Below are 14,398 nucleotides of genomic sequence, written 5' to 3' on the forward strand. Positions count from 1 at the left end.
TTCAACTGTTGTATGTGGACTTCTGAGTGAGGTTCAGGTATGTTTGATGAGTTTCAAAAGCAGAATATGGTACCTTATGTTGACATTATGCTAATCCACGACATTTGATAAATGTCATTTGGAAGAGAGAAGAGAAGCTGAATTCTTCTCTTTTTATGGCAATTAAATATTAGCTGCTAGGGGCCTGAATTTCCAGGACACAACAGCCCATCACACTCCCTTTCTATGGTGCTGAGGTCCTGATGTGGAATAAGACAAGTCAGCCAAAAAATTAAAAAAAAAAAATTTAAAAAACAAGAAAAAATTAAAAATAAAGATGAGTCACCCAGAACTGGGTTATAAACGTGCTTTATTACAGTAGAGAGTAGACATCAAGAATGATGAAGTAAACGGAACTGCAGCCAGGTAAACGGGAAACAAAAAATCAAGGGTATGCCCAGCAATGAATTTCAGAGTCAGAACTGGAATGCTAGAAAATCATCAGGAAATGAGACCCCCATGGAACAAGATAATATCCCCTCCCGCATGGTTATCCACAGAATGGCTTCAGGGGAGAAGACCCCTGGATTCCGACAGCACTCAGTGACCAACACAATGTCATGATCAAACCCTACTCCCAACCAGGTCTCCCAACAATCAAGTTCTAGTTAAATCAGACGCCCATGTCCTTTCTCAGTCACAGAGAAATTATGGGAATGTTGTTTGGAATGGAAAGCAACAGATGGGTCGAAGCCCTTGGAGAGGCAGGGGGCACCTCCCTGGTTAGTCCACACTGGGGGCACTATTTTGCTGCATCGTCTCCCTTATCCAGTCAATGTAGTTCTTCACGCGCGTGTAGATCCCATAGGTCCCACACTGGGGGCCCCAGGACACCAGGCCAGCTACATAGAATTTGGGGGTCTCTTCATTAGGGACCTGCATAGCAAAGGCCCCACCACTGTCACCGTTACAGCTATCGACACCCCTGCCTCCAGCACAGATCATGTTATCAGTGAAAACAAAAGAACTTGTACCTATTCTGGGATTTGCCCCCTTGATCTCCTGGCATTTGTCTGAGGGAGCGACTGGCAACTTGGCCCCTCTGAGCTTAACAACATGATCTTTCGTATTTGTTCGGCCCCAGCCTGAGATCAGTCCCAGGTCTCCCACGGAGGGGTCGTAGTCTGAGGAGGTGCCTGGCAGGCAGATAGGGGACACAGTGGGTCCCATTTTCACCGGGTCTTTCAGCCGCACCAGGGCAATGTCATTGTCAAAATTCTTCCGTTCCGAGGCATCCTGCTCCTCCCAGCCCGGATGAATAAACACACGCTCAGCAGTGAGCATCTGGCCATTTGCCAGATGTGAGGTGACCACCGAGGAGGACCCCACATACATGACGGGCTCACGGTTTCCCTCCACAACGTGGGCGGCTGTGAGCACCCACTGCTCATCAATGAGAGCGCCACCGGCCCGTGGATTCTGGAAGAAGACTTGCCAGGGGAAGCTTTCAATCTTCGTAATAATTCCTCCAAATATCCTCTGCATTCCTTTAAAGGGCTCGCTGGGGATGCCACAGACTAGGAAGGAACGAGTACGAGGTCAGGAGTGGGCAGGGTAGATTGCTGGCCTCCTGCAAATGGTCCAACTGCTCAGATATCTGCTAGGCTCAGCGCTCTCTAGCACAACATAGCCACCCTTGTACCTGGCCAACCATCTCAGTGCCTGACTCATCTTGAACTTACCTAAGGACCAAACATCCCACTTGCAGGCTTGTGGGAAAGACTGGTTAAACTGAGGCTGTGTGTGAGTGACGGAACCCAGACGAGCCTCACATTGCGGACAGCTTAGCGCACAGCCCTGTAGAGGCACACCTCACCCCAGGCTTGGCACATGGGCCCAGGGGCCAACTGGGGGCCAGTGCTGGGAAACTCTATCCTCCTACAAGTGGTAGGGAGACAAGCCTCCCACCTTCCTCTGGTACCCAGATCACTTGTCACTTTCTTTACTCAAGTCCTCATTGCAGCAGAGTCCTTCCTCGTAAGTAACCCATGGAAGTAGGGCAAAGAGAGGGTTCTCTTCTCTCCATCTCTCATCTCATTCCTCATTGACTGGATCCAGGTTTGATCACTTGTCATTACCCAATATAAGTAAAACTGAATTTTATTTTATTTTATTTTATTTTATTTTATTTTATTTTATTTTATTTGTCTTTTTAGGGCTGCACTGGTGGCATATGGAGGTTCCCAGGCTAGAGGTCCAATTGGACCTATAGCTGCTGGCCTACACCATAGCCACAGCAATGCCAAGTCTGAGCTGCGTCTGCGACCTACACCACAGCTCACAGCAATGCCAGATCCTTAACCCACTGAGCGAAGCCAGGGATCGAACCTGCATCATCATGGATGCTAGTCAGATTCGTGTCCACTGAGCCACAACAGGAACTCCTAAAACTGAATTTTAGTTCAGATAAAGTTGTCTTACCTAGGTCTCTCACTAGTCAGCCTGGACTCTGAGCAGACAGACCTGGGTTCAAAGCCTACCTGCCCCTTCCTAATTCTGTGAACTTGCCCTCAATTCACCCAACTCTAAGCTGAAACCAACACCACCTACCCCAGAGAGCTGTTGCAAAGACTTGATTGAATGAGATACTAAATGCAACTAATTGGCTCAGTCCCTAGTTCTCAGGAACACTAGAGGATCCTTATTATCATTCTGGCTTTGCCTGAGTGCCTTCTGCTTAACTGTGATTCTGATGTAATGCCTGGCTTCATTTATTCCTCTGTATTCATTGCTGTATAGACTTTAAATATAATAATTGGGCTATTTGACTAGTCAGGGTGGATTCCTCGCTCTCAGTTTTCAGGCCCTATTTTCAGCAATTCTAGACGCCCTCATGACACCTCCATTACCAAACTTAACTGGCCCAGACTCTGACACCAAGTGTCACTGGTTTATTTTTCTCTTTCCATCATCAGTCTGACTCGGTGCACTTGATAAATTTCCCAAGGCCCTGGCAGACCCAAGTCCCAGTATTGTCTGTGCCTCACTGAGCTAGACTCTGGGAGACCCAGATTGTCAAGTCCTTTCCCCAGAAGATTACAGCTACTTTTACTTATTTATGTTTTTGGTGGCACTCATGGCAGGCAAAAGTTCCCGGGCCAGGGATTGGACCTGTACCACAGCAATGACACGAGCCACTGCAGTGACAACACCAGATCCTTAACCACTAGACTGCCAGAAAAATCCTACAGCTTTTTTTTTTTTTTTGGTCTTTTTAGGGTCACACAGGTGGAATATGAAGGTTCCCAGGCTAGGGATCAAATCAGAGCTGTAGCCACTGGTCTATGCCACAGCCACAGCAATGCAGGATCCGAGCTGAGTCTGCGACTTATACCACAGCTCATGACAATGCTGGATCCTTAACTGAGCAAAGTCAGGGATCAAAGCTGCATCATCATGGATGCTAGTCAGATTTGTTTCCACTGAGCCATGACAGGAACTCCCTACAGCTACTTTTAGAGGGTGGGCCCCATGCAGCTGCACCTGTGGCTATGGTCTCTGCCCAAGCCTGAGCCCGAGTACCTGGAACACATTTTGGCAGCTCTGCACCCAGCAGCTCATTCACCCAGCTCCCGTTGCCAGCACAGCGATACTCCTCTGGAAGAGCACAAGGGACAAGGGACACAATCACCACCACATCTTCTTGCTTCCATTCCCCCCTTCCATTCAGAGCCTTAGCACCTCTGGGATTTGAGGGAGCGTTCAGATCAGACCAACTAGAAAAATCCTTGAGAACATCCTGCAAACAAGCTCTCTGGCAACCTTCCCTGCCAAAGGAGAGAAGAAACAGTCTCCTAAGCAGAAGGAAGAGGGTGATGGGAGAGGCTGGGAAAGTGCTTCAAGTGGGAAAGTAAATTAACTTAAAAGCAATGAGGCCGTACTGTGAACCATCCAGCCCTTCATCTAGTACCACCAAGACCACTCCATCAAGAAAGTCAGTCGTCATGGAAGAGTGACTGGAAGCTGGACACATTACTCCTGCAGGTTCCACATTAAAAAGGTGGTCAAAAGCTGGATAACCACATAGAAAGGGATAGTGTAGGGGGAGTTCCTGCCTCCGTGCTGAAGCTGACCTCTGAAGATGATCCTTTAGAACTTAGCCTTCTGAACGAAGACTCTATCTTTTTGTGTGTGTGTGTGTGCTATTTCTTGGGCCGCTCCAGCGGCATATGGAGGTTCCCAGGCTAGGGGTCGAATCGGAGCTGCAGCTGCCAGCCTATGCCAGAGCCACAGCAACACGGGATCCGAGTCGCGTCTGCAACCTACACCACAGCTCACGGCAACGCCGGATTGTTAACCCACTGAGCAAGGGCAGGGACCGAACCCGCAACCTCGTGGTTCCTAGTCAGATTCGTTAACCACTGCGCCACGACGGGAACACCCAGAAAACTCTATCTTTAGATTAAGCCTAGAGAATGAAGTCCAGCCCATCACCCTCATTATCTCCAAACTCTCTCCAACTCAGAAAGACAGTGTCATTCACCTTCCAACACTCTGACTCTTTGTCTCTCTTTTCCTGAGTCAAAGAAACCTACCACTTCCATCCGTTTCCATGTAGTAATACGGCTGCTCACAAGAGTAGCGAGTGACAGAACCAAATAGAGTGTGTTCTGGATCTTCAACTTTCCCATGAGGAATGGGTTCAGGAGAGCCACAGTCCACAGCTACAAGAGGAAGGCAGAGAGTGATGGTCAGGATAGCCACGTCCTCCCCAGAAGAGTCCCTGGGCCAGCTGCATCCTCCCAGCCGTGTTCCTCATCCCTTCCCCACCTGTCACATCCGTAAATACACCTGGGGTGAATCTCCCTGCACCAGCCTCTCCGTGGCCATGCTCTACAACTGGGATCCTTCAACTCCCAGCCCGCTGCCAATTCAGATAGCCCCCTACAAATAACAAGGATGAACCTGGCTCTTAATGGTCAGTGGGGCTTCTGCAGGAATGGGACACTATGGTTCTGTGAACTCCACCAATCTCACAGCCCCTTTCTTTCGAAGAAGCCTACTTGTCTATCTGGCCAGGCATTGGATCAAGGCTGAGACTCCATGACTGGCTTCCCTTCAAAAACCCAATCCACTCTCTCCCAAGGCTAAGGGCAAACCATGCATTTGAACCTTAATGGACTAAGCTTTCAATTCCCTCTGAGAGGGACAAAAAAAAGTTCTATTTTAAAGAGATACGTACGTTGACACCTCAGTTTGGAATTACTCCACTTTCCATTGCTTTGGCAAGTAGAATAGAAAGACGTTGAGCCAACAGTTCCCTGGAAAATAATAGACATCTCCGTAATTTTATGAGGAGAGATATGGGAGACCAAAATCAAAAATGGAATCGATCTCTGGCCTTGGATCAATGAGGAGTCCTCACCACAAGAAGCTTGGGGACATCTTAGCAGAATGACCCAAAGCACCAGGAGTTGGGACTAAAGGACATATTTGTCCCAGCTTATCAGCACTCCCCTTCCCCAGGGAGACAGAAGGCAAAAGGGAATGTCAAGCTGTCCAAAGAGCGCCATGATTCATAAAAAAGGACAAAAGATCCTGCCTGATTGGTTCTCTTTATGGAAAAGGAGTCATACCTTGCTCGTACAAGAACACTCAGTAAACAATTAGATAATTGTAGTATGCTCATCCTGACCTAGGGACCAGAGAGATGCATCTAACAGTCCTTTACCTGTACAACTTCAAAGCCATCCAGACAGGTTATCTTCACCACATCTTTGAACACGTATTTTGCTTTCTCGGGCTCCCAGAAAGAATTGGCCGTGACTTCCTTAGGACAAGGGATTGCTTGGAAAGGATAAGCAAAACATTTTTACCAAAGAGTTGGAGGATCTCTATTGTCTTTACATCATTCTCACACTTCCTACAATGGTTCCATTGTTTGGTCATCCTCAATCCTGACACCGAACATTCCCAAAGGGAGGCACCTAAAATAATATGGCATGGCCAACTACCCACCCCCAAGCTGTCTACACCTGCAAAACCAGTTGAAGGATTCCTAGCAACCGCCGACAGGTTAAAATCTTGCTGAGGAAATGGAGTACTCTCAGGAGACCTATCCAGACAAGAGTCCACCTGTTTCGATTGGACATGGTGCAAGGACTTTAGTACCACCAAGCAAAGAGCAACTTGTAGGTTACTCACGATCACCATGGTAACGGAATTTCCAGCCCTTTTTTTGTTCTGTTTCGTCAGTTTGGAAGATGATATTAAGAGCATTACTCTTGGTTTCAATTGTTAGTGGCCCAGGGAATCCATTACCACAGTAGGGACCAAATTGTTGGTTTCCTGCAACAAACTAAAGAGAAACAAAATGAGGAAACCAGAAGAGAGAAAGAACTAAAAGGAAAAGGTCAAATGGAAGGGATAAAAGTAAAATAGCATAATAAGAAGGTAGGGGAAGAAGGGGCAGAAAGCTAGATAATATGTCTTCAAGGAAAAAAATCTCTCTGTGTAGGCTGGGAGAAAAGTCCATCACCCTTCACGCACAATTAAGCTGTCAGGGCAGTGGCCCCCTGAATCGGCTGGTTCCACATCAAAATCTTCTCTCCGCATAGTCACCACCACTTGGAACCCCTCCTCCAACAGGATCTGATAGTCACACCTGGAGTTCTCTGGGTATGGATTGGGATAGTTGGGACTTGCCACCTCACCAATCAGTGTGGTGAATACATCCCCACTGCAATTGACTAAGGAAGAAAAAGAGAAAAGAAGAATCAAATACAGAGTCGAGCAAAGGAGTTCCTGCCTTTTCTATGATTCTTCTCCTAAATTGACAATCCTGACTGAAGCCCACATGCCACAAGTACACACCCCATACCTATCAGTAGAGATCCCCACTAGCTATTGAGTTTCTATTACATTGCTTATGATGGAGCCTGTCATGGTTATGAAGAGCCCTAGGCTGATTCTTCACAGACATCTTTTTCTCTTCTCCAAGTAATTAACCTGACCCTATAGGCTTGTCTTCCTCCACTCTTATCGCTCCTCCTCAGTTTATGGATAACTAAAACTAGATGCCAAGTCAACACTGAGGCTAATCAAAATTGGAAGGGTAAACAAACCCCTGACTGAAGCCTCAAGCCATTTCAAATCCCAGGGAATATGCGCCCCATCTGAAGCCAAGCTCACCTCCACAATTCTTCTTATCTTCGTGGAGGAAGTATTCTGGGGGGCAGGAGCAGAAGTAGCCACCAATGTAGTTGTTGCAGAAGTGGCTACAAGGGGAGTCTGCAAAATCCGTGCACTCATTCACATCTACAAAGAGGAGAGAAAGATTGAGGTCAAGGACAAAGACCTGGCAGGAAGAATGAGGTTAAACCCCAAACTGCAAGGGTAAAGAAAGTAGGAAAGGTCTGTTGCTTAAAGCCATTCAGTGAATCACCTTTCAGGATGGTTTGTTTGTTTGATTGTTTGTTTGCTTGTTTGTTTTTGGCCTCGCCCCCAACTTGCTGAAGTTCTGGGGCCAGGGATCAAACCCACACCACCACAGTGACCCGAGCCACGGCAGTGAAGATCCTTAACCCACTGGGCCACCAGGGAACTCCAGAATGGTATTATTCTATATCACTCTCCTGAAATATGATTCCAGAGTTGCACTCTACCACTGCACAGCTCTAGGGGAGCTCTCCATGCCAGACACCCTTGATCTTTCTCACTAACAGAGCATTTGGCCCCAGAGGCTACACTCTGCAGGTTTAACAGGCTATGCCTTCTTCACAGAGGAACAATGAGTATATGTATTACTTTACATGATGTTGGCACTTCTGTCAAATCTAAACAATACTTTGGCTCTGAGATGTCCTGACTTCATTTTACCCTGGAGATTAGGTGTAGACACGCAGAGAATCTGAATGTTTGTTTGCCATACATTAAATGGGTTTGAATACTCTACATTCCTTCTATGAGTCTCTGCAAGTTATTTAACTTTCTTAGTCCTGACTTGCCTTATCTTTAAGCAGAGATAACACCCACTATAAGAGTTGAGGTGAAGGCGTTTCTGTCATGGTGCAGTGGAAAGCAATCCAACTAGGAACCATGAGGTTTCGGGTTGGATCCCTGGTCTCGCTCAGTGGGTTAAGGACCTGGCATTGCCGTGAGCTGTGGTGTAGGTCGCAGAGGTGGCTCGGATCCTGCGTTGCTGTGGCTGTGCATAGGCCATCTGCCGTAGCTCCTATTCGACCCCTAGCCTGGGAACCACCATCTGCCACAGGTGTGGCATTAAAAAGACCAAAAAAAGAAAGACAAAAGAAAAGAGTTGAGGTGAAGATTAAATTAATATAGGTAAAATTCCTAACACAGTGCCCAGTTCACAGTGGTTCTCAGTAAGTTACTGTTTATTATCTATTTGTGCTGCTATCATCATCACCACCAAGATACGATTATGTGTTTGTATTTCACAAATGTGATTCATGGAGGGATCCAAGCCAACCCTTCATAAGAGTTATAAACAGAATCCTCACTCCTTGCATTGCTCAATGTTTGTCCTGTTTTCAATCTTGTAGCTGGATCAGTGAGGTACACGGAGAAGGAAGAGCCTTACCTACGGCAACGTAGTAGGCGGCAAACCCAGTGAAACGCTCCTCGTTGGAGAAATCCGACGTAAAAATCACCTGGAGTTTGTTATACGGGACTTGGAACTCTTCCACCACTGCGGACTTGGGGTTCTTGCTGGTCTTCTGTCCACAGAGTTTCCCTTCTTCACGTCCTCCTGACTTTATCTAAGAGAAGAGTCAAAAAGAGGCTGGGAATGGATATTTTGGTAGGAAGGTCAGAGCAAAGGGGGAAAGATGAGACCATTTCCCACAGGAGGACTTTGTGACTCCAGCTCACTGCATACCAGGGGCACTCCTGCTGGCAACCTCTCCTTCCAGCCCCCAACCCCAGCCCAATCCTTTATGTGCTTATTAGAACATACCTGCACTGGAGTTCCCATCGTGTCTCAGTGGTTAATGAATCTGACTGGGAACCATGAGGTTGCAGGTTCAATCCCTGGCCTTGCTCAGTGGGTTAAGGATCCGGCCTTGCCATGAGCTATGGTGTAGGTCGCAGATGCAGCTCGGATCCTGTGTTGCTGTGGCTCTGGTGTAGGCCGGTGGCTACAGCTCCAATTCGACCCCTAGCCTGGGAACCTCCATATGCTGCAGAAATGGCCCTAGAAATGGCAAAAAGACAAAAAAAAAGAACATACCTGCACTGAGTCATATGCACAGTTCTCTGACAGCTCTATGTCCAGGTGGGTGAAGTAAAGGTGGATCCCGTACCCTTCAGGAACTTCTATATCCCAAGATTTCTCTACCTCATTGGGGTAAGCCTGAGGATAGTTGGGGGACAGGATCTCCCCATACATAGTCGGCTCGGCATCAACCCACGCCAAAAGGGAAAGTAGGACAATGCACCTGAAAAAAAAAAAAAAAAAAAAGACACATGGAGAGGTGGGTGATGCAGGTGCCAACGGACGAGTGCAGGGAGAAGGGAGGGGAAAGGAGAAGGGCACCAGCCCATAGAGGAGACGCTTGGGTGGGAATGAAGCCAAAAGGCCCCATTAAAGCAAAACCCAGGCTTCAGATCTGAACCATTTTCTTGAGAAGATGAAGGGAACTGAGTCTGTGTACATCCCTGTGGATTCCTGATCACTTACCACATCCCTGGCAATTTGTCCATCCCTGGTGAACAGCTCTTTTGGTCCTGGCTCTTGGCACCTCTGGACTTTGGAGCCAAAGAGGTGCCAGGCTGTGTATTTGTCCAACAAACACAGATACCTGCTGAAGCAGTGAAGGGTCAGTGTCCCCTTGGCAAAAATAACACAGAGAGTAAACAGAAGGATATCTCTAATCATTGCCCCTGACACCCATCCTCTCAAATGCTCCCTGTTTCTAAATTTTGTTTGGTTTGGTTTAGTTTTTTGTGTTTTTTTTTTTTTAATGGCCTCACCCAAGGCATATGGAAGGTCCCAGGCCAGGGATGGAATCCAAGCTGCAGCCAAGACCTACACCACACCTGAAGCCACGCTGGATCCTTTAACCTACTGCACCAGGCCAGGATTGAAACCGCATCTCCACAGCCACCTGAGCCACTGCAGTTAGATTCTTAACCCACTGCACCACAGCGGGAACTCCTTCCTGGTTCTAAATTGAAACTAAATCTTATCCCTCTCCTGTGGTTTCTCGGGACCTTCTCCCAAGTTTTCTCCAAAATGAGAAGTACTCTCTCTCGAGTTTTCCTCTTCCTCTGTTTTCCTTCCTCACCCCCAACTGTCCCCTCCAGCCCCAACCCTATCAGCCTCTCTCTTGCCCTCAGAGAACCATATCCCCATTTCTACTCAGGTGTTCAGGAGTCTTTCCCCCTCATGACCATCCTCCTAGGACAGGTCTCCCCTCTCCTTAACACTGGGCTCCCCCCTTGGAGTTCCCGTCATGGCTCAGTGGCAATGAACCTGACTGGTATCCATAAAGATGAGAATTCTATCCCTGGCCTTGCTCAGTGGGTTAAGGATCTGGCATTGCTGTGGCTGCAGTGTAGGCTGGTGGCTGCAGCTCTGATTCCAGCTGGACCCCTAGCCTGGGACCTTCCATATGCCATGAGTGCAGCCCTTAAAAAAAGCAAAGCAAAAAAAAAAAAAAAAAGACACCCCCCCCACCCCTTATCACTTCGAACTAGCTCTCTTGACTATGTTTATTAGGGCATGGATTTCTGTGGATGCCCCAAATGACCACTGATGGAGGAATGAGCTTCTTTTCCCAGGGAAAAACCTGGGGAGAAGTGGTCTTGAGACAAGCTTGGGTGGGGAAGAAGAAAAGGTACATCTGAATGACAGGAAACATAAAAAGAGAGGAAAAGTATTCCCTCAATTTCCCAGGTCATTTTTCCAAGTTTTGGTTTTTTTTTTTAACTTTACTAAAAAGACAAGGCATTTCCCCCACAGTTCCAAAAAGTCCTGCCAAATATGTTTCTAACCCTGAAAACAGTGATAGGTGGTGAGGTGACACTGGGGTGGAGAGAGTCAACCTGAGAAATAAGGGGTCTATATTCTGCCTTCTTTTTGTTCTGCTCTTTCCAGCCCTCCCTCTTTGCCCCAAACCTTCTTATATAAAGTTTTCTGCCTTCCTTTTTCCTCCATCAAAGCTCTGCTCTTCGATTTCAAGGTTTTTACCTTCAGAAGCTGATGGGAGCAAGCGGGTCAGTCCCCTCTCTCTTGCCAGTGGGCATGCCCGGCGACCCTGCCGGCCCCCAGGAAGAGCAGCACAGGGCCCAGGCACCCCCTCTGCAGGAACCTCCGCCGGCCTCCCTGGGCTGATTCTGTCCCTGTGATTCTCTACTCCAGTGTGCATGTCTGAAATTCCCTGATCCAAACAAGGAGGGGGCTGGGAGACCATGACTTAGGGAAAGGGGAGCTCAGCCTTGATCTTGGAGCTCCCTCTGCTTTTGAAACAAGAACTGCATATTCTCTCAAGCCTGAGATTCCTCTATCCCAGGCTGCTGGGGTTGAGAGGAGGAATCTGGGAATTTCACCGATTGCCTAACACTCTTTTTTAGCCAAAGGGTGTGCTGCAGAGTTTTTGGGGAAGTCAGGTGATTTGTAGGAAAAGGAAGGGATTAATACTGTGGGGAAAAGCGAAACCCAGAAAAGTCCAGCCCTCCAACTGCATAGGAATCACAAACGAAAGGAGAGCCGTTATCAGAGATGCAGGTCAGAGTTCCCGTCGTGGCTCAGCGGGTTAAGAACCCAACCAGTATCCATGACGATGCAGGTTCGATCCCTGGCCTCGCTCAGTGGGTTAAGGATCTGGCATTGCCATGAGCTGTGGTGTAGGCAGGCAGCCACAGCTCTGATTCAACCCCTAGCCCGGGAACTTCCATATGCTGCAGGTGCAGCCCTAAAAAGCAAATGAAAGAAGGAAGGAAGGGGATAGAGAGAGAAAGAAAGAAAGAAATGCAGATCATCTCTGCCTTTAAAGCAAACGGAATGATTCGATAATGACTTATACCTAGACCCAAGCTGCTATGGGATGATGCTTTTTCACTCTTGCTAAAATCCCTGCCACATCTCCCAACATCTAAATTATATCCACTAATCAACCCACAGTTCACATACAATCCAGGGTCCTTTATCCATAACCCATGGGTCCAGATATGCTTCAAAATTCAGAATTTATGGATTTTTTTTTTTTTTTTTTTTTTTTTTTTGGCCATGGCATGCAGCTGCTTGATGTGGGATCTCAGTTCCCAGACCAGGGATCGAGCCCAGGCTGCAGCAGTGAAAGCACCAAGTCCTAACCACAAGGCTATCCATGGAACAACCAGGATTTTGTGGATTTTTAGAAGACCGTACAGTATATGGACCTAATATTAAGTAGCATCTCCTCCTAAGGGGCTGGGACAGCTCCCCATCATCAAACAGTAATATTCCTGCAGCTAAACATGTTAATCTTGGAGTTCCCATTGTGGCGCAGTGGTTAACATATCTGACTAGGAACCATGAGTGCGGGTTCGATCCCTGGCCTTGCTCAGTGGGTTAAGGATCCGGCATTGCTGTGGTGTAGGCCAGTGGCTACAGCTCTAATTCAGCCCCTAGCTTGGGAACCTCCATATACTACGGGTGTGGCCCTAAAAAGACAAAAAATAAATAAATTTTTTTTAAAAAGGAGTTCCCACTGTGGTGTGATGGGATCAGTGGTGTCTCTGTCACTCCAGGATGCAGCTTCAATCTCTGGCCCAGCACAGTGGGTTAAAGGATCAGGCATTGCCACTGCTGTGGCATACATCACGATGTGGCTGAAATTTGATCCCTGGCCCAGGAACTCCATATGGTGGGGAGAAAAAAAAAAAAAAATTAATGTTTAAAAAAACCAAATGGTGGCTAACCTAATCCCAAAATCGCCAGAATTCCCTTCTAGACCCAGGCAATGTTAAGCCAGGGGAGACCTTCCCAAAGAGAGAACATATGTTCCCCATAGACACCTCACTCTCAAGGGGAAAAGGGGCCAAGCTGAGGGAGGCAGGCCCAGCTACCCCTCCCCTCTTTACCAGGCAGGTAAGCCACTCCGCCTTCCAGGGCAAAGTGAGAGGTGGCAGAAACTTTTCCCCCTTAGCATGCCCAGGGTGTTTTTCTTTAACCTGCTAATCTTGGCAATTAGCATATAATCAACCAAGCATGTGGCTGCCTGCCTAGGAGATGAGACCAGGATTCTAACCAGGGCAGTCTCTTCACCCAGAGCCAGCCACAGCTGGGTCTTCCAACTCTGCCAGCCCCAGAAGCCCCCAGAATTGTTCTGAATGATACACTGTATCATTAACTGTATTCTACACCCAAGGCTGGAAATTCACTTCCTGTTCCTTTCCCATTCTAAATTTTTTTTTTTTTTTTTTTTTTTTTTGGTCTTTTTGACTTTTTCTAGGGCTGCTTCCCGTGGCATATGGAGATTCCCAGGCTAGGGGTCGAATTGGAGCTGTAGCTACCGGCCTACGCCAGAGCCACAGCAACGCTGGATCCGAGCCTGAGAGTGCAACCTACACCACAGCTCACGGCAACGCCAGATCCTTAACCCACTGAGCAAGGCCAGGGACCGAACCCGCAACCTCATGGTTCCTAGTCGGATTCATTAACCACTGCGCCACAACTCGAACTCCTCCCATCCTAAATTTTATCCAGCCAGGTCATTTAAGATAGGTGTCAGACCTCTGCAATGAGATTAAGCGATGGTGCTAAGAAATTCCAATAATAAAATACCAACAATAAATATGTGTCTCAGGAGTTCCGGTACGGCGCAGAGGGTTAAAAACCCAACCAGTATCCATGAGGATGCAGGTTCAATCCCTGCCCCTGCTCAGTGGGTTAAGGATCCAGCGTGGCCATGAGTAGTGGTGTAGGTCACAGACGTGGCTCAGATCCTGCGTTGCTGTGGCTGTGGCATAGGCTGGCAGCTGTAACTCCAATTTGACCCCTAGAACTTCCATATGCCGTGGGTGCAGCCCTAAAAAGCAAAATAAGATAAAATAAAATAAATAAAATAAAAGCCCAAAGTTCTTCAGTTAAAGTCACATAACTATCAGTCCCAATTTGTATTTAGTTCAGTCTCAGCTAAAGGGTTTCCAAGGCCTGGACAGAAGCACTGTCACTTCAGTGGCAGCAAACCTGGGCTAGAACAGGTTACTTCCTGCCAGGATCAGACATTGTTCCGGTTCTGAGATAAGCCTTCCCTGAGATTGATTTTGAAAAGTCCAAAGAGTTCAAGAGACATAAAAATATCACAGTATCAGAGCCCCACAACCACTAAATTTAGAAAACAAGCTAGTCCCAGACCCCAAAGCAGCCATCCCAGACAAAATTAAAATTATATTTCTAGGGAGTTCCCATTGT

General features: G+C 47.5%; 1 protein-coding gene across 4 annotated transcripts; it reads right to left on the bottom strand.

Annotated features, from left to right (window-relative positions):
- Positions 1–332: 332 nt before the first annotated feature.
- C1S (complement C1s) lies at positions 333–11,350 on the bottom strand. 4 transcript variants are annotated; one of them, XM_021091133.2, is made up of 12 exons: positions 11,192–11,350; positions 9,680–9,800; positions 9,230–9,437; positions 8,582–8,759; positions 7,171–7,296; positions 6,529–6,728; positions 6,184–6,337; positions 5,711–5,826; positions 5,222–5,300; positions 4,575–4,703; positions 3,562–3,636; positions 333–1,556 (listed from the first exon to the last, which is right to left on the bottom strand). In XM_021091133.2, exons 2-12 carry the CDS (start codon positions 9,700–9,702, stop codon positions 763–765), a joined length of 2,082 nt encoding a protein of 693 aa, XP_020946792.2. In that variant the 5' UTR covers positions 9,703–9,800; positions 11,192–11,350; the 3' UTR covers positions 333–762.
- Positions 11,351–14,398: the final 3,048 nt, after the last annotated feature.

Source organism: Sus scrofa, chromosome 5 (genome assembly GCF_054392235.1).
Source record: "Sus scrofa isolate SSC_HxYL_T2T_F1_AM1 chromosome 5, Sscrofa_HxYL_maternal_Yorkshire_Landrace_v2.0, whole genome shotgun sequence".
Taxonomy (NCBI): Eukaryota; Metazoa; Chordata; class Mammalia; order Artiodactyla; family Suidae; genus Sus; species Sus scrofa.

Coding starts and splice junctions, on each gene's coding strand:
- C1S (XM_021091133.2), bottom strand. CDS start 9,702: ATGGACAAATTGCCAGGGATGTG. Junction 6,729..7,170: donor AGATAAGAAGAATTGTGGAG/GTGAGCTTGGCT, acceptor TTTCTTCCTTAG/TCAATTGCAGTGGGGATGTA. Junction 6,338..6,528: donor ACTGCCCTGACAGCTTAATT/GTGCGTGAAGGG, acceptor GTTTCTCTTTAG/TTTGTTGCAGGAAACCAACA.